General features: G+C 31.3%; 4 protein-coding genes across 7 annotated transcripts; 1 reads left to right on the top strand and 3 right to left on the bottom strand.

Moving 5' to 3' along the window:
• Nucleotides 1–104: 104 nt before the first annotated feature.
• On the bottom strand, nucleotides 105–3,681 carry LOC139087343 (ankyrin repeat domain-containing protein 13D). Its single transcript, XM_070636131.1, has 7 exons — nucleotides 2,781–3,681; nucleotides 2,635–2,715; nucleotides 2,231–2,481; nucleotides 1,043–2,162; nucleotides 878–975; nucleotides 700–736; nucleotides 105–504 (listed from the first exon to the last, which is right to left on the bottom strand). Exons 1-7 carry the CDS (start codon nucleotides 2,874–2,876, stop codon nucleotides 256–258), a joined length of 1,932 nt encoding a protein of 643 aa, XP_070492232.1. The 5' UTR covers nucleotides 2,877–3,681; the 3' UTR covers nucleotides 105–255.
• Nucleotides 3,682–3,797: 116 nt separating this feature from the next.
• Nucleotides 3,798–10,115, bottom strand: UGP (UDP-glucose pyrophosphorylase). Of its 4 annotated transcripts, none has more exons than XM_070636088.1 (4): nucleotides 9,966–10,115; nucleotides 5,455–5,877; nucleotides 5,152–5,369; nucleotides 3,798–4,905 (listed from the first exon to the last, which is right to left on the bottom strand). In XM_070636088.1, exons 1-4 carry the CDS (start codon nucleotides 9,987–9,989, stop codon nucleotides 4,038–4,040), a joined length of 1,533 nt encoding a protein of 510 aa, XP_070492189.1. In that variant the 5' UTR covers nucleotides 9,990–10,115; the 3' UTR covers nucleotides 3,798–4,037. The 4 variants fall into 4 exon arrangements, with proteins under 4 accessions (XP_070492189.1, XP_070492187.1, XP_070492188.1 ...); XM_070636086.1 differs by lacking the exon at nucleotides 9,966–10,115 and adding an exon at nucleotides 9,605–9,757; XM_070636087.1 differs by lacking the exon at nucleotides 9,966–10,115 and adding an exon at nucleotides 8,747–8,893.
• Nucleotides 10,116–10,673: 558 nt separating this feature from the next.
• Nucleotides 10,674–12,936, top strand: Sras (Ras converting CAAX endopeptidase Sras). The gene is made up of 5 exons (XM_070636089.1): nucleotides 10,674–10,887; nucleotides 10,956–10,985; nucleotides 11,050–11,294; nucleotides 11,354–11,521; nucleotides 11,582–12,936. Exons 1-5 carry the CDS (start codon nucleotides 10,814–10,816, stop codon nucleotides 11,944–11,946), a joined length of 882 nt encoding a protein of 293 aa, XP_070492190.1. The 5' UTR covers nucleotides 10,674–10,813; the 3' UTR covers nucleotides 11,947–12,936.
• Nucleotides 12,937–21,196: 8,260 nt separating this feature from the next.
• Nucleotides 21,197–21,812, bottom strand: LOC139087342 (cuticle protein 7-like). Its single transcript, XM_070636130.1, has 4 exons — nucleotides 21,804–21,812; nucleotides 21,454–21,733; nucleotides 21,350–21,399; nucleotides 21,197–21,289 (listed from the first exon to the last, which is right to left on the bottom strand). Exons 1-4 carry the CDS (start codon nucleotides 21,810–21,812, stop codon nucleotides 21,197–21,199), a joined length of 432 nt encoding a protein of 143 aa, XP_070492231.1.
• Nucleotides 21,813–22,085: the final 273 nt, after the last annotated feature.

Genomic DNA, 22,085 nt, shown 5'->3' with positions numbered 1-22,085 from the left:
ATTAATGGCGAATCTGTTGTAGGTTCTGATTCAGGTAGCAAGAGACATCAGATGAAATGAAAAATATTTTATTTTCTTTATTTTTATAAAGATTTTCATTTCACATTAAAAATTTAGAATTTTCTTGCATAATATATAATGTAATAAGTATTTATATATATATTTTAATTTTTAAAGTAAGTAAGTAATAATCGGATTATCGGAATTATTATTATTATTAATCATAAAAGGTTATTGAATTCGTACTTAGTTTAGTTAACTTTCTTCAAGTGATAATTTAATGGCAAGTTCAATCATTCGGTTCTCTTCCATCATCAACTCATTCTCTTTAAGTTTCTCAGCTCTTGATAATCTTATAGCTAATTCCATATTTTCATCTATACTCTCACTCCGTGAATTGTCTTCTTGATCTGGTGAACTTCGTGTTGGACAGGAATATAAAAGTGATTCTTGAAGAGCCCTATAGTAAATGATACAAATGATATGGAAATTGGTGGACATAAACTAGCGATAATAATTTTCATCATATAAGCTATAAAGTGTGGTAATTGCTATTTCATCAAAAAAATAATGTGATGTAGCACATAAGCTGACAATGTGTTCTATGCATGTATAATTCGAGAAGTATAAAGTATGTAGCATAATGGCAAGTTATTTGAAGAATCTTTTAAAAGGTGAGGACACTTTAGGAAAATTAACAACACCAAGTGAATGACGTCGTGGTTCATTGCTTTTACTAACGAGCATACATAAATAGGAATTTTATGAATTTACAGACAAAAATTAGTGGAAGCAATGGATGTAATAACAAAAGAAGAAATGTTGAAGTTAAAGCAAACATTTTTAAAAGTTTCATAGTCATATCAAAATTATTTACCGTTGAAGTTCACGTGTCTCTTCATCCATCGCATAGAATCCAGATCCGTAATTCGGTGTTACTGGACGTTGACATTTTAATGCTTCCCATATATCAACCTAAAAAAATGATTAAAGGTATGTTAATTGACACATTTTGGTAGAAAGTAATTAGCACTTAATGTACCTCTTCATTTTCACTTCCAGCTTCCATAAGACTCTGTCTTATTGCGAATTCTAATAGCTCATCCTCATCTTCAAAGCCCAAACCTTGATGGCTATAATCAATCGCCCTGTTTGTGTAGTTTTGAGGAACTTCAAAGCAAGCATCATCAACTACACATGTTAAACGTTCATCAGCTTCTCGCAAGTTTGAAACAAATGGAACTGGATTATCGAGGGCAAAGACATTACCGAATGTAATGAGAGCATTTAAGACATGAAATAATGGAATTTCAATTTTAACGGGAAATCCGCTTGGAAGTTGCATTGTAATGAAATCCTTAAGCTTTGATATATGAGGTGATGCTAAAGTACTCATTAGATCCAAAATTGGAAGAATTTGTTCCTGTAATTTGATAGGAAATTCATCAGATAGCCATAAGTTGGCCTTGAATCTTTGAACTTTTGTCTGAACTTTCTTTGGTTTTCCAATATCACGTCCATTGAGATCATCATCGGAGAAATATTCCTCCATTGTTACTGATTCGAGACATTTTTCAATAGTTGGTGATAATGAACCTCCACATGCTTCATTAATACTTGGAGCATTTTCAGCAATTGGAGATGGCGTTTTTCTTGGACTGGTTTGACTTTCTTCATCAGCCATTCCAAGAAAGTGTTGCAACGGTGTTCGAGCATTCCTCGAATGGCTTTGATTCTCAGCCAAATGCTCTGTTCGAGTTCGCGTTATGAATTCAACATTTGATGCATTATACACTCTACAATCGTATCCATTAATATTCTCATTCTTTTCATTCTTCCATGCAAACCATCCAGATTTATTCCTTTCAAAGCTTATCTTCTCAATGTCAATCGAATTACTGATGATTGGAGTTTGAAGACGAACTTGAATTGAATCTTTACTCGGTGGAATTCCATTTGTAAATAATTCTACATCAATATCTTTCATCACTTCCATAGAATACTCTTTTGTATCATGATCAATCTCATAAAAGTGAGCTTCATCATTAGATCCTTTAAATAAATAGCTGCGGTTTCCTCTCTGCCATGACGTTTGATCGAATCCAATAAGAGTTGTGTCAATACGAACATTCGAGCCTCTTTTGTATACTTTATATGTATCACTAAAATCCAATGATTGAAATGTCAGGAAATGTAAATTTAAAGAATAAGTATTTTGGTTGGTGCTCACCTTGGACAAACTTTTGACATTAATGGAATCCAGGACGAAAACTGCCAATTCATTTCAAGATAGAAATCAGGTGTAAGTTTAAGTTTTGTAAGTAACTCGGGAACTTGAAGTGAACGATTCTTTTGTCTCCATAAATCACGAAAGGAAATAATGGATGTTAAAATTTCCAAGTCTCCGCTACTAACAGCTTCTTGGGATATTGTCCATCCATTACACTCTGTAAAAGTGTTTGCCTTAGCTCCTAATAATACCTGAAGGAAATAATAAAATAATTTATGTGAAATCAATAATATTATACGCCTATATTTTATACTATCATAATGTGCTGAGTACTTATGATTCATACATGAGAAAAAATAAATTTATAATATCAATAAACTGATAAGAAAATAAATAGAATTTACCTTCACACTTTGAGTATGAGATAAAACAACAGCTAACATTAATGGAGTTCTCTTTCTTGGATCCAATGCCTCTATATCATACTAAAATTAATTTAATTAATTGTAAAACTAATTGAATTAATAAGAACAATATTTTAAAATTTTACTTTATTTTCTTTCAAGATCTTTTCCAGCTCATCGTAATCATTTCTCCATACTAAATAATGAAGCGGGTACTTCTCCTTAATTTCACTGACTAGCATAATTGTAAATTATGTGAATGTTATAAGGAAAACGACGGAATTTTGATAAAAACTATTTTTTTTTAATGTTGAAAAACTTTTTTTTTCTGTTCACTAAAATGTTTACTGTGATTTGCAGCAAGGGAAGGATTTCCTTTCTTATTATTGCGAAAATAAGATTTTGCTTCTAGGGCTTCTTATTTAATGAGATTTACTGGTTAATCTAGACTTGTTTTTATTTATCCCGGCATAATTATTGATTGACATTGCGCTTTTGACATTGATGTCTGAATCCTTTAAATAAACAAACTATTACATTGTAATATGCTGTCACTGGATCATCATCAGAACATACAGATCAGTACACCAGTACACAGAGATCAGTACAATAATTTACACTGCTATCAGATCTTAGCTACTTTATTGTAAACTGTATTACACAAATATTACACTGTATTACATTTAAGAGCTTTAAATTTTCAGATAGTAGATCTTTTAAAAATGTTATCAATTTATTGATAAAATAAGTTGATTCCAACAGCACTAAAGACTTTTCTTATAAGGAATGAAATTAATTATACTTATCGCACTCGACAATCCATTTAAGGAATAGAATGTTGTTATAGCGTGTTATTAAGTAATTAACTTTGTTTATTGTGAAATTACATCGCGATGTTAAAAAAAAACACAAAATTTTGGAAATACCAAATTAATTAAATTTAGTTCAAGAAAGGTCAACGTCAGAAATTAACTAGAAGCGATAGCACAGGGAAAGTACCGCATGTCATGAAAATTAACAATATGCATGCATAAGAATTGTGAATTTATTCCTGGCCAGGATTTCCTGAAGCATCACGTGCGTTTTGAATGTTTGCATGCTGAAAGATAATAGGGCAGTTCATTGAAAATTAAATTAAAGTAAATTTTGGTATTAAAATAAGATTTTTCAAATCTAATCTCTTTCTAAAAACTTTATTAAACACTTTGTGCTTCTTCTTCTTCCGCTCAACATTAATTGCCAAATTCTAATATTTATTATTGCAGAAACATAAAAATTCTAGTTAAAAAATTAAAAATAATATTTTTAATGGATAAAAATCAACAGTCAAATCGGCGAACTAGCGACTTTGTAAATATGACACAACTACGATAACGGCAGATTCTACTCAGTAGAAGAATCCTTTAATGATCCAAAATTCTCAAGTTACCAGATACAATCTTGTTTTCAAGGACAGCGCCTTGTGGAATATCAATACGATCTCCATGATTTGCAATAATAATAACAGTTCCACGAAGTGATACGCCACGGCCGAAAGTTACATCTCCTGATACAGTCAAATGATCCAATTCGATAATGTCGGGAATATTGGCAAATCTTCCCAAAAACTCTTTGACTTTACTGAAATGATTGTCACCCAATTTAACCAATGGTGTAGTAGGGAACATTCTTTGGGGAGACATGACAAGAGAACCAGCTTTGAGATGATATAAATTCGACATGACTAGCAACAGATCTGATGTTTTCTTTACGGGCAAGAAACGAGAACGAGGAACGTTAATTCCAATGGCATTTTCAAAACATTTCATAGCGGCACCAACAGCTGTCTCCAACTGAATGACTCTTAAGCCATTATCTAATGTTTTATTGTTGACAATAATTTCCGTATTCATTGACTTATCGTTTAATACTCGTTCAATTGCATCCAATTTTGCCCAAATGTTGTTCGTGTTGAAAAATTTGAAGGTCTTGACTGACTTGAACTCATCAACATGCTCATTAGGAACTTGAGCAATTTCCAGAAGTCTTAATTTATTTTCATATTGAATAAGAGTACCACCCTTAACGTCAGCACGTGTCTTATCAGTGACTTCCATAACAAATTCATGACAAACTCCATCAGTCTCACCGACTAAACGATTAAGGATACCAAGATCAATTGTTGCACCCAAGTTATCAATATTTGATAAGAACAAATATTCACGTCCTTCATTGATGAATTGCTTTAATAAGCCAGATTTTTGGAATGATTCATAGAAATCTCCGTGACCTACAGTGAGAAAAACAGAAACAGATTAATTCACTTGTTGCGTGAAACCTTTTCAAGATTTTTGTCTTCCGATTATAACTATATGTAAACATCACGTTGTGTGTAGATTAAAAAGTGCATATCATTTTACGACGCTTAATCATTCAAAAGCACTAAATAAATATTTATAAACTCAAATACAATTAATAATGAGTTATGGAAATAATCGTTGCTTAATATAGGAAATATAACTAAAAGAATACTTAACTGGCGGGTACCATGCTTCCATATTATCCTCAATTTCATATTTTCGTGCAACAGGTAGAAGAGAATCGCGTGAAATACGTGGAAATGCGCTTTGATTGAAGCTATAAATGTTGACTTGAAAGCCTTTATATTTTCGTACAATTTTTTCCGTATCCTCATCTGTATTGAATGAGTTCATTAATACCAATGGCACATTTGCATTGTACGTCTTATTGAGACTCTATAATGATATGTTTGATGATTTTTAAGTAGTTATTAAACAAAATCTCTCTATTAAAGTCGTAAATAATTATTGTTAGACTCACTTCAATTTGTTGTACAGTCAAATCCAAGAATGTCAAGTCATTTCTCACTGGAATAACACTTTTTGGTCCGTGACATCCCATAGAAGTTCCCAAACCACCATTAAGTTTGACAACAACAAGTTTGTTGAGCATTGATCGAATTTGGTCATTATTTGTGGGCGTTTGGAGATGACCATAATCCTTAACGGCTCCTTCAGGAAGTTTCTCAATTCTGTTCCATGCAACTGATGGTCCATCTTCTTGCAAAAATCTTCCGAAAAGATTAGCAAAACTTGACATTTCCTCACGGAATGCATCTTTCTTATCTGCAGGAGATGTTTCAATCAGCTTATCAAGTTCACGTTCCAATTGTCTCATAGCATCGCGCTTAGTGACTTCGTGAAATTCTTTCGTATCACTTGGTACACGAGCGTGTGTGCGACTCTGTAATTATTTTAAAAAAATATATAAAAGATTATTTGCCAATTTTTGGACAAGATTAATTAACGTATAAAAAAGGAATGAACGTGTAAAACACCTTCTCAACATCCAAATACTCATATTTCTTTACTGCCCCACCCCCATGTTGATGTGCATCACAATGATCACAAACAACTTCCACAAGTGGCAACTTAATCATCACAAAAATATTTCAACTATGACAAAAATAAGTAATCAACAAAAAATAATAATTTTTTGGAAATAAATTCTATATATTTTAATCCTCCGATTTGACTGAGTGCTGAACAGATACTAAGGAATCGCTCTATCATTCATGTTTTTTTTCATTCATTGTCTCATGGAACTTAATGTGTTATTATTATCATTATTATTGCTGTTATTTTTCATATTCTCATTATTGGATGTGCTGCCTTACTATATAAGATTTATTTAGACTCATCATATTCGCAAGCACATTTTACTATCGTTAACCTTCGTTTGACACTATGGAATATGAATAGTGACCATAAACAAATAGTATTCGTGTTACTCACTATGTAAAATTTTTACAACTCAATGAACGTAACTACACATATTCTAAATATCCACGTGGGTATAACCTAAGACTTCCCCAACCTGACAATACATATCGTCATTTCAATAGCGACCGCTTTTTTCAAAATTTGACTTATGCAACTGTCTAGCCATCCAAAAATAATTCTAACGATTAAGCACCAAAAATATTTTTTAATGATCCACAAACGGACGCTATTTAATCAATTTCTTCATAAAAATTTTCCACTCCGAATTTGTGACAAAACAAACTCATTTATGCAGTCAATCTATTTTTAATAACAGTTGATTCCTTATCAATAGACACGCGATGGAATTAACTCGTTTTAAAATATTGATAAAAAGAATTAAATTTTTAAAAATTTTTGGAATTATCACCAAAATGACCTTCGCAATAAATTTCATTTCGGGTACACGAAGATGACATACTCATTATTTCTAATGAAAGTGAATCTCATTTTAAATGTGATACCCGGCAGATTTATATAATTCATAATAAACAGTAGACACTACAGGCGATAAAGTAAGTGAGAAAAATAACGGACGAGATGCATTAATTAAGTCTTCGCCTATACCCTTCATCATTCTGTTTATATACAGTCGTTTTTGTTTATGTTTACCGTCTGCACATGATTATTCTCAAGTAAGCATATGCTAGGGTCAAGTTCACAATGCCGCCAAATCAATCATCATTTTTTTTCCTCTTCGTCAGCACTGCTGATTGCGTTTTTTTAGCGTAATTTTAACACATCAGTAAATTTACTTTACTTGACATTTTCTTATTGACTAATTAAATTTATGTTTCATAATATTTGACCGTTAAATATTTAAAAAAATTTTACAACATAAATTTTGAAAATTTTTTGACAGTTACTTTTTCGAATATTTTTTGACCGTTACATTTTTAAACAATTTTTAATCTATAGTCTAAGTCATGAGTAACATTGCTTTAATTTGTAACACTTTATTAGAATTACTTAACAATTTCGTAATAATCCTAGAAGTGCAAACTTAAAAGCTTCAATTTTTGTTGATTCACTAAATTTGTGACAAAAATAAACTTAAAGCACGTTCTTACAAAATCAAAAAAGAAATACCTGAGAGCGGTATATGATGTTCTAGTTCATCACAAAAGAGATAAAATGTGTTTAAAAATTTGTTAAGTATCATGTCCAATAATGTCGACAATAATGAAATTACTGTTCAAGGTTGATGAGAATTTAATGTGACTGAATAGCTATAATTCTAGAGGTTCTTTGTGCTTGTTTACTTACTGTTAAATGATAGATAAATTAATTTGAATTCATTTCGTGTTTTTTAGACTTAAATAATTTAAAATACAGAAAAAATAATACAATTGTTCATTCAACCCCGATTCGTGAAGCTAGTTATTCTGTTTTAATTATTTCAAATTTTTTTATCATTGGGTACCATAACTTTTACCTTTAAAAAGTTATTAACATTAGTTCACGAATTTTCATGCACGTTTTCCAATTCATTTAGGTCATAGGAAAAAGTATCTGATAAGAAATTCAAACATATTTAAATCTACTAATCTATAGATCTGCTGACGTAAATTAACTTAATATATAAATCATCTAGGCAGAAGATTAGTATTTCAGTGTGTATTTTAAGATTGAAGCGTAGAATAAAAATAAACAGTGCAATTGAGAGTTTGTGATAATGAATTAATTTACGTTTTAATTGTTTCAAAAACGAGTTGCGCAAATTTTTAGATTTGAGTTGTCAAAAAATAATTTCTGGATTTTTGGAAATAACAAAATATCCCGAGATTGTATTGGGAAAATCCAAAATCTAAAGACATGAAATTTCACCTTCAAGCTAAGTCATTTATGATATGCGCTTAAAATTTAAGTGAATTCTAGCAAATTAAGAAGTCTCAGAAATTATACATCTTAACAGTGTGACGAGGTGAGTCCAAAAATTCCTTTTATGGTAACGTCATACGTCATTTCAATCACAATTTTTGAGATATCAATGAATATAAAAACGCCCATACTTTATTAATTTCCAAAATTGTTATCGCTAGTCATAGATTGCTCACGAAACACTAGTTTCCCGTTTGATCTTTGTCATTCAAATTACAGCAATACAGAAAATTTAAACCTGACCATTCACAATAAGTCAGTCGGTAATCTTTATTACTAGCGCTTTAAAAATTAACTTTGAATTGTTGGTCACATAAAACTGAACATTATAGGTATAGATTGGAAATAACTGTATCACTGTCTGTGCATCATTTGCTATCAATATTTGTGAAGCAATTAAGTGAACTTACTTTGAAAATTATATCGAAAACCCCATTCATATTTTATTATCGCGAGAATAATGAATTTATTGCTACAATAATTTTTTGAAGCTATCACTTCCCACAGAACTCAAAATTTACTAATGGAAAATAACTCATGGAATGAAAGTTTTATATGGACATGAAATTTTAATAAAAAATTTAAGGATTATTTTAGCACGACTGTTTTTGTATTTAGACTATCACGACAAGTTCTTGCTCTGAAATTGACTTGCCAATTGACACTGACTTAATTGAATAATTTTTAAGTACTATGAAGTAATTATTATCGCAAAAATGAAATGACTGATATCAGCTCTTGGTGTCGGACCACATTTGAGAGAGAATTTCCGATCATTAAATAATCCCAAGTGTGAGTTTCATTCAGTCATGGAAATTTTGTCCTACAACTGATCAGTATGAAATTTCTACAATACTTTGCTATGGAAAGGCATCAACTTTCCCCATAGGACTTCACATGTGGACAAAAAAACACTTGTTTAAATATCGTAAAATTAAAATAAATGTATCGTTAAATAGAGCAAGTGATAACATAAGTCAAATCACAAATATTTATGAAAAATTGGGCATGTGCGATATTCAGTTTAATCATTTTGTTTTTAAGAAAAGTCTTCTAAAATAAAATTTTGACGCAAATAAAGCTGCACGTGAATCTAATTTATAAATACCTAGTAGTTAACAGCATCTTCATATTATTATTTTCACTTTCATTATATGAATAGCACATACTTTTATACGTTATTAATTTGTGTAGTGTTATGACCTTGCCAAATTAATACTCAATAATCGTGGAATTACAGGAAATGATGGACTCATCATTATATTTACCATGTCAATAATATGTTTTGATGTTGGAGGCATTTCTATAACTTAATTTAATTACACGGAATGATTAGAAAATAAACTAAAATAAAAAATTCCCGAAATTAAATTTCCAGTTCTTATCGCATAGAATTTCCACGAGCGACTAAAACAGTCACGCATTGTATACAAGCTTTTGGATTTTCTTATCAATTGACAAAAGCCGATAAAAATTGTGTAACTCAGCAATATAGTCAGCCAAAGGTTATTATGAAGGTTATCGACAAAAACAAAAAAGTTTATTGGCCTTTTTACACTTTAATTTATCAAGTTCTCACTAATCTTCTATCCCATACTATAAATTAATTAATGTTTAATTAATACTCACCTTTTTATCTTCCACTTTAAGCATCTTTTTATCGTTTATTCGATGAAAATATTTTTCAGATCTATTTTCCTCTAATTCTATCGACTGCTGAATAAGTTGACATCCAAAAAAATGATGTAGCCTTTTGTTTTGATTTGAAATTTGTAATTAAAGCAGAAGACTTTTGATAATTTTCAGATAGATATAGCTAAATTAGGATAAAATAGATAGATTTGCTGTTAAGCTATGTTAAATCATGTCTCCAAAGTGATATTTTAACAAAATTTACCTTTTGTTTTGGCTGAATTAGGCGATATCCATCAATGATGTAAATTTTGGGTTGACATTTAAATACTTTTAAATAAAACAATTTTTTGCTACTGATATACCGTACTTTTGGCACATTAGCTGCTTAAATTATTGATTTAAAACTTCATTTTTAGTTCCTTTAATTTTATTTTACTAATGTTTTAATTGAAACTCTTTGTGTGTAAGCGTGGAAGTCAACAACGGTTATTATAAATTCAAATTTTACTGAGATGACTAATTTCGTTCAACTTTGATTGAATAATATAAATATCTTTATTTGTCAGTTGCTTAACTAGATCCAAAACATTTTTTTTAACATATGCAGAATCAGTTTTATGAATAATATAGGAACTCCATAAGTCTGTTAAATAAAATATATTAAAACATAATTTTAGTTCAGAGAAAAAGTTTAGTTGGACATACTTGACGAGATAATTTTTTAGTGTAAACATAGAAAAAATTCTTTAATTTTATTTTTAATTATTGTTATCTAAACCACAAGAAATGAGTGTGACTTATATGATTGTGTGACTTATAGTTAATGAGTTGTTAAACTCATAATGGATCAGTTTCAAATCTCAGTATATACATCGTTGGGATGTTGCTTCTTTCTTTCATGTCTTTATGTTGCAAGGTGAGTCATTATACTGGATGTTAGAAAAGTTTTGGATTGAACTGTGTACATTTTTGATTAATTTACAGCCTTTATGTATGGAGTTCAGAGGAAAATCGGTAAGAAAATTTATCAAAATTAATTCCAAAATCATAACTCATTAATCATTTACACTATTTTTAGCGACCATCCATCAACGATCAAGAAGCGATTCTTTAGTGTATTTATAGTTATGCTCCTTTCACCACTATTCATCTACCTCTTTTCATCTCCTGATTTACTTAAAAACTATACAATCTGGTACGTGATGGGCTTAAGAACCGATGGATTTCTTTCTGCTCTTATCTATCCACTTTTGTTGACTGTCGTGTTATTCCTCGGCCCATTGAGTGTCCAACTCACGAATGGTATATGGAAAATTTATTCAGGTAAGGTACTCATTTGAGGTTGACAGATAAAAAAAGTTAATATGGAATTTTATTTTCAGAACCAATGTTTTGGCTAAATTATTGTCAGAATCTGTTATGGCTAAGAAATCATGTTGTCGCACCTCTTTCCGAGGAATTTACTTTTAGAGCATGCATGCTTCCTTTATTACTTCAAAGTTTTACTCCTGTAACTTCAATTTTTATCACGCCTCTTTTCTTTGGAGTTGGTAAGTGAAGCTTAAGCTTGGTATGTTGTATATTATAAATGACAAGTTTTTTTTATATAGCTCATTTGCATCATATGATTGAAAGATTGAGAACTGGAATGGATAAAAGAACAGCTATAATAATCTCATTTTTCCAGTTCTTCTATACTTCAATTTTTGGAATCTATTCAGCATATCTTTTTGTCAGGACAGGACATTTTGTTGCACCATTTATAGCACACGCATTTTGTAATCACATGGGATTTCCTGATATACCTGATCTTTTAGCACAGCCAGAACCGAAGAGATGTAGTTTCTTAGTACTTTACATCCTCGGACTAGCTGGATTTATTTGTCTCCTTCCCACCATGACCGACCCAACATGGTATCAAAATAATCAATTTTGGTACAATCACACAAACCCAAAGCTTAATGTAAGCATTTAAATGCAACACAGTCATCACTTTATTGAGTATTAAATTATTGGCATTTTTTCTAACATGCTCGAGTGATCTTTTGACTTCTTTTCTGTAGAATCAGATTTGAATTTTTATTTTTTGCCGACATCACACAGTTGATCCGCATATAAGATTTAAATTTGATTAAACAGTCAAGAAGTGAATTTGAGTGATAAGCTCATTATATTTAACTCTTACTACTCTATCGTATATCCCAGTTTAGAAAATCTTCAACTACTGTAACTTTTTGTGTTTTCTTCTCTTAGAAAATTAGAAATTTTTTCTTATGGGTCATTGGCATGTAATGTTCATTAAATAAATAAAGTGTCGCAGTTTTAGATCTAATTTTAGAAAAATAAAGACCTTTCTTAGATTTCTGGATAAAGGTCATAACTTTGAATCGAATCCGACAGACACCGCTATCAGACAAAGAACATGCTCACCAAAATGAGCGATACGATCAATATAATTGATAATCCTCAAATTTGTGAGCATATTCATGTGCATGCTCTTTGTCTGTTTGGTACTTATTGAGATGTTGTCATCTCGTCTTCGTAGTGGATCTCAATATGTGTCGTCTTTGGAAAATTTGTGACAGCAGAAAAAAAAGTCAAATATTGCAATTGACATTATTTGCAAATGACCCCCTAATCTTGTTGAATTTCTGCTTTTTGAGATTAGTCATGTCACTTGGCAAAACGTAGAACTGAGAACCTGAAAAAAAATTAAATAAAACAATTGTTCGCCATCGAAATGTAAATTGAAGAGATGTGGCTTATAGATAAAAAAAAAAATATGTATACATGGAAACAAGTCACAAAAAGAATGTATATATGAAGATTTAAATAGAATTTTTTATTATAATAAAAAACAGTAACTAATTGTATAGAATATAAAAATAAAAACAGCAACAAGTGAAAAAGTTTTACTTAAAAATGCATCAAAAGTTATTTAGAATTGTTAATTCTTTACACGCCTTAAACTAAATAAAGGTCTTTTTTTAAAAGTACATGAAATTTTTTTCTTACTTATTTCACTTACATTTTCAGTATCTAGCAACAGAGACTTGAATATCGGTTAATGATTTCATGAAAACTTGTTCATACTTACAAGATGTAAAAAGTAATGTGAAATAAGAAGAAAATTTATTTCTATTTACAAAAAAAGCAGCATTAATATTACACATAAAGCATTTATGTGTGGATTGACGGTGAGAGTCATGAAAGAGATAAATAAATAAATACATGAGTGACTATAGTCATAAGAAATGGAAATCAGGTCACTTTTCATGGAAGAATGAAAATTATTTTATCATAATTGCTACGACCACTTGAATTGTGGTGCTACTACGGATGCACATGTTTCACTTCCAATCCGATGAAACTAAATCACATGTGGCTATGTAAATTTAATTTATGTACAGGAACAATACTTAAATTTTATTAAATAAATCGTTTTTTTGTCTTAATGTTTATGTAGAAAATTTGTGATTTCTTGGAAACGAGTTCATCTCACCGTTCCAGACGGCAGGCGATGCCTGACTAAAATTTATCTCGCCACCAACTTGAAACTCTCTAAACCTTTGTGTATCTTGCCGTCTTTGAAATAAATCTACAGTACTTGGATCTTTCTCGAGAGACTTTTGAATTGATACTATTTGGAAGTCATCGCCTAATGCTTGTCTTAATGCTGGATTTCTACGTGCAGCTTTAAGTGTCGAATGAATTTCATGTAATTGGGATGGAGATGAAGATTTTCTGTGATTTCTTTGTGAATCAAAGTTCAAAAAGTCTTCGGAATTGAGAGCAATTTCATGAAAATCGTTATTTGTTGATTCTGTAAATGCATCACGTAAATCATCAGTGTCTAAATTATGGTCTTGTGAAAGTTTTCCTCTATTTCTTTTTCCGAAAGCTCCCTTCTTATGTCGCCTGGTCGTGGAAAATTCTGTCGTTGTTGTTGTTGTCGTTGATTTGGTTGTTCGTGGTCTACGTGTCGTGGTGCTATATGTATATTCCAAATTATCATATTCATCATCATCATCATCGTCATCTAATCCTATTAATGGATTCTTATGATTTCTAAAGTCATAATCATAATTATTGAATTTATTAAATCGATTCTTATGTCTATTGGATGAAGAAGATAAGACATTTTTGGAATCACCTATATCAATATTACTAAAATCGCTCGTGAAGCTATTACTGTGGAGTGGATTATGACGTATAGGCGTTGAAAATTCACTTTCTTCATATTTAGATGGTAATTTAGGGAAATTATTTGCTACTTGATTATTCTTATTAATTTGATTCAATATGCTTGCTACATTTGAATTATATTGATAGCTGCTTGTGTCGGGTGTACTTGCACTCTTAATTGGATCTCCATAGGATGTCTTTTGTACATCAAAACTTGATCCATCACTTAGAGGGAAATTTCCAATTGGAGATGAAAATTTCGTTACATCATTTGTACTGTAAAAGTTTGATGATGCTGGTTCAAGAGCATTGATCGAAAATGATGGGAAATTATTTTGTTGCTGTTGTAAAGTCACTGGCTGAACATAATGTGAATCAATTTGATTGATTGTGGGTGGTCCATAAGATGGTGAAACTGTTTCAAGTGGCTTAGGTGCAGGTCTCTTTTGTGGTCGTCTTGGTTTTGGACTATAATCATATGAAGGCACACTCTTTGGTGGTGGTCCATTCTTTATTTTAGGTGAGCTTGATTTGAAATTTTTGGAAGGAAATGGAGGGAATCGTAAATCATTTGAAGAGAAATCTTTAAAACCACCAAAGTTGCTTGGACTTGATGGAGTTCTGATTTTTGATCGGTATTGATTCGATGGTCGACGACGATTTCTCGAGCTTGGTTTTCTATTATTTCTGTTACCGTTTGTATGAATAACCACAACATCGTCTTTCCGCTCAATTACTTTATATGGTCTTAAAGGCACATGCTTGTGGATAACTAATGTTAGGGCTTCCGCTTTAGGTAGCTGATCATCAGCACTTTCACTCTTTTCTGTTGATGATTCAACGACATTTGTGTCCACACGTACCGCGTAATAAGTATGGATGAGTGATATGAATACCACCTGTAATAAAGCAGAACTGAATGAGTTTAAATAGTAAATTATAATTATTGTTATGTGAAAATTTTCTATTCCACATTATGCTGAATATATTTAACAACTTTGTTGTCTGTATCCATCAAATCATTCATAAAGAAAAAGACCGTTTAGTGCAATTTATTGTAGCTTGCCATGAAAACATGTTTTTCATTTTCTTTTCTTTCATTTCACTCTCATTTGTCCTCCTTTTTCTGTGTATTATGAGACTCTTTTATATCATGTGCGATTTCTTCTTACTTCTCGCCCGAGCGACACAATGTTGCGAAACACATAAAGGTGAATAGAAATCAGCTGACATGATTTCGTCAGATCAACTTCGTGTCTCACTGTTAATACAGTGACGTAGCGATGGCCTAACAAACTCATTGTGCTGCTCGGGTCTTGATCTTTATTTAACAAGAGTTAAAGAGGTATATTAGCACTAATTCACTTTCATTTAGTCGATTTGATTAGAAATGAATTTCCATCACTTCTTACATAGTTATCAGTTGTTTATTTATGTCTTAATTTGTTATTTGAAGCGGAAAATTACACTCTTTCTTCAGTAATTGAATTTAGACATTTGAATGCTCAACCAGTCGTGGAAATTTATTATTCAAATTTGCAATTACATAGGAAGGAAATAAAAGATTTAAAATCGTGATGTTTAGGCACAACTTAAACAAGTTGAAAAAATAATTGAATCAAATGAGTACATCAGCATGAAATTATTATTTAATTGAGCCTCATCAAAGTACTTTATGTGATGTAAGAGATTTACTACAATGTAATGGAACTACATCTAAGTGAGATCTTCTTGGCAACATCATTATCATATTCACAACTTTTACAACCTGTATATTTTACATGTGCATGTCTGATTATTACCATTGTCATATCGATTTAGGCATTTCTAGAAGTTATTTTAAATTACTTAACTTAAGCTATCTTAGTCTAATCTCAATAATTTAATTCCTATCCACATTTTTGTGATAAAATTACTTGTCCCGAGCAAAACAATTGAAAAAGCTTCCACAGAGCTTTAAAGGATCCGATAAATCCTAAATCTTTTACATTATTATCCCAAAATGAAAGCCGCCTTGGCACCCATATGGAAGCTACAAAGCGACGGTTTCCATTTGATGTTAGCTTCACGAAAGCAGCTTCCATTTGGTGCTACTACTTCAATTTGAAGCCTTATTCATTTATGCCGCTCAGGGATAGAAGCAAGTTTGATTAAGTCTGCAATATGCAATCAAAATACTTTCGAATCACCTTTGGCAGTGAATTGTCCAGCAGAAACTGCATAATATTAGAAGAGTATAGAAAAAACAAGAAATTTCTACGTCATATTCATCAGGCATTGAACTTAAAAAAAATTTATTGAAGATAATCATCATATTCATGTACATAATAATTCATAGCACTTACATTCGCAAGTGTTTTTGTTAAATTGATTTTGGCTTCATAATCACCATTATTAAGTTTGCTGCCTTTATATTTATATTATGGCTATTAATTCAGTTTTAAATACGTCATGGGAAATATAATTTTTAAATCAATAAAATTAACTAAATAGGATTAAGATGCCATAACTACACACGTTTAAATTGTCAATGAACTTTAAATCTTTATATATTGCAATTTACATTGCAACAAAATCTCGAGAATTACGTGATTAAATAAATGATTTAACTGATAGCATGGCATCACCATTAAATAATTGTGCATATAATAAAAATTAATAAGACGTAGTAGAACATGTCTGGGGTTAAGTCATTAAATCTTTTAGTGATTAGGTTATCACTCAAATTTTCCATGATGATAATTAAATAGCTATTTATGGCTGACTTAAAAGTCAAATTTAGATAGACATAGTTTTTGGGGAAGGTGCATTCTATGCTCATTTATCCCGAATAGACAAGGTGCATGCTTAAGAATAGTTATTGACTATACTCATGAGCACGCGCATTTAGGTGAGTATATACATTGTCATTTGGCATTGGTAATTGGCTAAGGGCAGCCAACGATATGCCCATTTTTAGACGCTAACTGAGAACGACCATGGAACATAGATGATTTGTACGGTCAGCGAAGTAACTAAGCAAGTATGTTCATTTACAGCTGAGGTATGTGACACATGGAAATATTTACATCTATTTAAGCTCCAACAAATAAAAAAGTCTTGGTCAAGGTACCGTCATGGATCCTTTTGTTAACGCCAAATGTCGGTCACCTTCGTGTAGCTTATTGAAATGCTTTGAAATGTTTCGCTTCGCATAGGTCAGTGATATCACTTATATCTCAAATTTTTTGGACCAAAGCACACCTTGGTGGTAGACTACACCCGAAACCCGACATACAGTTCATGAACAATTTCAAAATTAACTTAAATTTTTTCCTGAAAACTTTACATCCTTGGCCTATTGGCACACCATTGCAAAATTTGCAAATCTGCTTGAAACAATAATCCAATTAAATAATTTGTATCTCATCACAATTAATTAATCACTATTTATGGTATAGCTTTTATTAGTTCCTATTACACACATAACAGTCCATTACCATAGTCGATTTTGAAAGCATCTAAAAGTGCTGCATACACTTAGTTTAAATTCAGACGTAAATCTTAAATTATTCACAAGAATTTTCATTCAATGATTTTAGACTAAATAAATTGAGATCATGTATGACACACTCGATATGATTTTGATTTATTATCTTGTCACAATCTGAATGAATTTATGTTTTTTAAATTATTTTTCCCATTTTTATTTCTATCAAAATCCGTGATTATTGCATTAATTTTGTTCCATGTCAATATTGCACTCACATTGAATTTTATGCTTGAACAGTTTTTTTTCTTATTTCTCTTTCTTTACTTCCAATAAAATTGCAAATAAGTATTGTGAATTCTATGAACAAAGTTAAGGTTCAATGGCATTTTAGTTGATAAAAAGTCGTGACTTGATAGATGCACATGGGATGAATTTAGAGATTTGCAATTTCCCTTTCAAAAAAACTTTTGCACATCTCTTTCATAACATTTAGGAATTGCATGCATACCAAAAACAATTTCCTGTGATGCATATCTTTATGTCTCCTTTAATAAATATTATTGAATTTTCACTTTCTAATTAAATTCACTTTTACTTGACGATTTTCATATATGCTTGCTTCTAATTTAAGTTTTTCTTTTCTATATCTTCACTACTGTTCACTATTCCTACTCATCAGTCTGCACAGGTTGAGAGTTATGCTTAAACTAAGCCGTTTCATTGCATAGAATCATCATTTTATGAAACAATTTCTTTTTTTCCATTTAACATTCGCATTTTTTCTTTCTTTTTACTTTCCTATCTCCACTTCTACCGCTGCCATCACCTGGCTGTCGGTTGTTTCCTACCAGTTCCGCAAAAAATTGAAATACTGCATAAAAAAAGCTTCGAGATAATAAGATATCGATGATTTAAATAAGAAGTCAGTGTTGACGGTGAGGTGTTTAGCAGTGAAAATGAAATGAATAATGACTTGCTAAATTTAAAGAGATTTTACTTTGTTAATTTCCAAAAACTACCTAAACAAATATTGGCTATTCATAAATATGCTAATCAATGAAAATGACTGCTCTATTGTTAGGGGTTGCTTATTAATGATGTTCGACCTCATCCATCTGTTACTAGAAATCAGAAGTATTCAATCACCTCATGACATCCAGAAAGATCTCTGAGAATTCAATTAATTGATGGACATCACTTTTGAATGATCCCTGATTTAATTTAAAGTTTATCAGTTTCGATATCTGGAAAATATCGTGTTTACTAAAAATACATCACATAACTTATGTCAAGTGCAAAGAAAAGTAAAAATAAACTAGAAATGCCAGTTCTATGAACATGCACACATTGCCAATAGAACTCATTTCTAATGAAAATCGAAAGTTTCTTCTTTCATATTTCTTTCCGCTAGACTAAATGTGCCACTTTTGTCTCGCAAGTTCAAGTAACTTTCTGCTCAATCAATATTAGCACTTCAAGGTGTACATGATGCACTCCAGGAGATTGTACACGAAGAACAAATGAAACATCATCGCGGTTATGATATAAGAATAGTAGCTTATTGCCGCTTATTGCTATTATTTATTACAGATGGTTTTTGAGATTGAGCATTGATAAAAGTATCATTCGTAAATGATGTCCATGATACGTTAAGTTTCAAGTATTAGATTCTCAAATTGAATGATTCAATACTCTTCACATACCAGTAGAACTATCTCGGTCGGTAACATGTGACCAATCGTATGTTTCACGTTTAGTCATCACGGAGTCGTCAAGGTAACTTAGTGTCTTACTGTTAATACGACGATATTGCTGTGCCCTAACGAACTTCTCGGATATTGAGTATGTAATTCTCAAATAAAATTCCCATTCCATTTAGGCATAAAGTCACTAGGCCAAAAAAAGTGAGTTAATCATGATCAATTTCCGGCATTTAGGTCGAACATCTCTTAATCCGTTTGTCAAATGACTTTCAATTGTCTTACGAATATGATAATTATTTCACAATCTTTATTTCTAATGTATAATCTCAAATCGTTACATTTGTTAATGTCATAGCAGTTGATAATGTCTTGATTATTCTTTTATTCATTCATTCATTTATTCATTGTTCGTGCATATATGAGATTGTGAACTATGAAATAATCAACCAAAGGAAAAATGTCGCTTTACAAATGGAACAAGAAGCTTCAAAAGTGTTGCAATCTTAATTACTTTTCTTAATGAGAAAAAATTGTTGATTATTGTCATTTATTGCGTCATATACATAGGCATCATATTGTTATAGTTCTTCGTTCCATTTTGAATAAATTGTCTTCTTCTTACTTTAAATGCTGCACACAAATTCAGATCTGATTTTTTATGTACAAATGTCAGTTGATTTAAATTTCACATTTCCTTGAATTTCGATGACATTCCATATATTTTTCAGGATGACTTCATGTCTGATATTGATTAGCATACGAACACAATCCGAATTTTAATGAGATTTAAGAAGTGTGATAAGAATAAAATAGCATAAATCAGTGGTGGACAAGCTTTTATTTTTCACGACACAACTTAGTGGTAAAACTGCATACGGTATATAGTTCATGGCATTTAAGCATTAACCTGTCGCGGCACTCAGGTGGCCCATTACTGCCATAAATGCTTGAGAAGATTTCACTGAAAAGTTCTGGTGTATGCGACGTGATTACTGAACTTTCTGATCATCCTGCTTTCAAGAAATGAGCTTTCATGCTGCTTTCATAATGTTTTTCACTTTTCTTAATGCAAACAATGTTCCAATGTTGTCTGCATGTTTTTAAAATACAGTAAGTTATAATAATCGAAAGCTACGTGCTTAATGAAAAGTTAACTTTTTTCTGCTCCACTTTATCATGATAAAAAATTTGGTCTCATTTTTTCATCTAACTTGTCATGATATCTGTAGATTTTTTTCTCTCCTGCCTGCTTATATTTCTCTATAAGTACGCATTAAATTGAGCATTTAATCTACCATTGATATAGCATTAGGAAAAATGTTTATAGAGAGAATGTGTATCAATCAATTTAGATTGCAATAAGCTGCAATTACTCAATCTATCTGCCTAAGTAATATTTAATTTTGTGTCAACACTTAATATTTGATTATTGGTAATTGCATCTGATTTTCGATCTTAAAAAAGCATTACACTTTCTGTTGATTAATAATCCCAATGCTTGCATCGTGACACCGGTTGCTGGTTAAATTCAACAAGTTGTCGAGATGGTTTTTGAATTTCTAGAAAATATTCTGAATATCGGAATTGATTGAAGACTAGTGGTGAGCAATACGTCCATCCCCAGGTAGATAAATCCAATGAAAGGAATTAAAAATATATTTTTAAATTTTTTATTTGCTTGCTTTTTTTTGTTTTCACATAAATATTAAATTCTAGTGTGAATCACATTCTTTCTGAATCACAATGTCTGTACATTTTCTTTTTCAATTAATTTTTCATCACTTTGGAATTTATCAATGGATGAATGAAGTCGAAGTTTATGGAATAATGATGAAAGTTTTTATGCGTATTTGGCATATCTAAATTTAACCGTAGTATGGGTATGCTGGGGTAACGGCTTTAGCGATAACTGGTGCATGATAAGCTGGAGCGAAGACCTTTGCTACTGGAGCAATAACCTGATATGATAACAATTAATTAATAAAATTTCATCAATGATGTTGATTTTAGAGACATACCTTTGCAACTGGGGCAACAGCTGCTGTTTTGCTGACAACGGCATTGAATCCTAAAAAGGAATTTTATATTTCAGGAAGAACCAAAGTTAAATATTAAATCTTACCATTGACTGGATCAGCATTGTAGACTACACGACGGAATGAACCATCAGCTTCAACGAATGAGTATTCTCCGGTAACAACATCGCCGTGTCTTGATTCTGATTGTGATTTGCTGTCTCCAGTGAGGGCGTCATTGACTGAGTATGTGTATGAATAATGTGGGTTTGGATCGTAATCAATGCTCTTGACAACAGCAGCGCCGACTGGAGCGGCTAATCCGTATGGAGTGGCAACAATTGGTGAGCCTGATGTATAGGCAATCATAGCGAAAATAGCGATGAACTGAAATAATGAAGCATTTTTGTTAGTTTTGATGTTATCCTTTGGTTCTGATTTAGATTCTTAATCTCACTTTGAACATTTTGATGATTATTTTAAGATTTTTAGATGAATTAAGTTTGAAATGATATTGAGAACTGAACTGACTTGGACATGGTTCAAGCTAGTTTATATACGATTTTTCTATGTCTCAGAATTTTATACCATGCACGAAAAAGAGCGTAAGGCGAATTCGTGCACTTTCTATAATTCGATATGTTGCAATTTTTAGTCCACAATTCTCTCCCTCACACTACTTACGCACCTTAATTTATTACTATAGTCAACATTTTTGTGCTACCGTTTCTTATGCCTA

Source organism: Chironomus tepperi, unplaced genomic scaffold (assembly GCF_022539635.2).
Source record: "Chironomus tepperi strain 1889 unplaced genomic scaffold, CSIRO-AGI_Ctep_v1 contig_100, whole genome shotgun sequence".
Classification (NCBI taxonomy): Eukaryota; Metazoa; Arthropoda; class Insecta; order Diptera; family Chironomidae; genus Chironomus; species Chironomus tepperi.
The sequence above is the reverse complement of the archived record's forward strand: the minus strand, read 5'-3'. Positions and strand labels throughout refer to the sequence as shown.

What these genes read in the sequence shown, in the direction of transcription:
- LOC139087343 (XM_070636131.1), bottom strand. Translation starts at nt 2,876, where the DNA reads ATGCTAGTCAGTGAAATTAAGGAGAAGTACCCGCTTCATTATTTAGTA. An exon ending in AGATCTTGAAAGAAAATAAA is followed by an intron (nt 2,716 to 2,780) that starts GTAAAATTTTAA and finishes AATTAATTTTAG; the next exon opens with TATGATATAGAGGCATTGGA. An exon ending in GACGTCATTCACTTGGTGTT is followed by an intron (nt 505 to 699) that starts GTTAATTTTCCT and finishes TATTATCGCTAG; the next exon opens with TTTATGTCCACCAATTTCCA.
- UGP (XM_070636085.1), bottom strand. Translation starts at nt 6,073, where the DNA reads ATGATTAAGTTGCCACTTGTGGAAGTTGTTTGTGATCATTGTGATGCA. An exon ending in TGACTGTACAACAAATTGAA is followed by an intron (nt 5,370 to 5,454) that starts GTGAGTCTAACA and finishes ATATCATTATAG; the next exon opens with AGTCTCAATAAGACGTACAA. An exon ending in ATGGAAGCATGGTACCCGCC is followed by an intron (nt 4,906 to 5,151) that starts AGTTAAGTATTC and finishes TTTTCTCACTGT; the next exon opens with AGGTCACGGAGATTTCTATG.
- Sras (XM_070636089.1), top strand. Translation starts at nt 10,814, where the DNA reads ATGGATCAGTTTCAAATCTCAGTATATACATCGTTGGGATGTTGCTTC. An exon ending in TGGAGTTCAGAGGAAAATCG is followed by an intron (nt 10,986 to 11,049) that starts GTAAGAAAATTT and finishes CACTATTTTTAG; the next exon opens with CGACCATCCATCAACGATCA. An exon ending in TATATGGAAAATTTATTCAG is followed by an intron (nt 11,295 to 11,353) that starts GTAAGGTACTCA and finishes TTTTATTTTCAG; the next exon opens with AACCAATGTTTTGGCTAAAT.
- LOC139087342 (XM_070636130.1), bottom strand. An exon ending in CAATGCTGATCCAGTCAATG is followed by an intron (nt 21,400 to 21,453) that starts GTAAGATTTAAT and finishes ATTCCTTTTTAG; the next exon opens with GATTCAATGCCGTTGTCAGC. An exon ending in CTGTTGCCCCAGTTGCAAAG is followed by an intron (nt 21,290 to 21,349) that starts GTATGTCTCTAA and finishes TTATCATATCAG; the next exon opens with GTTATTGCTCCAGTAGCAAA.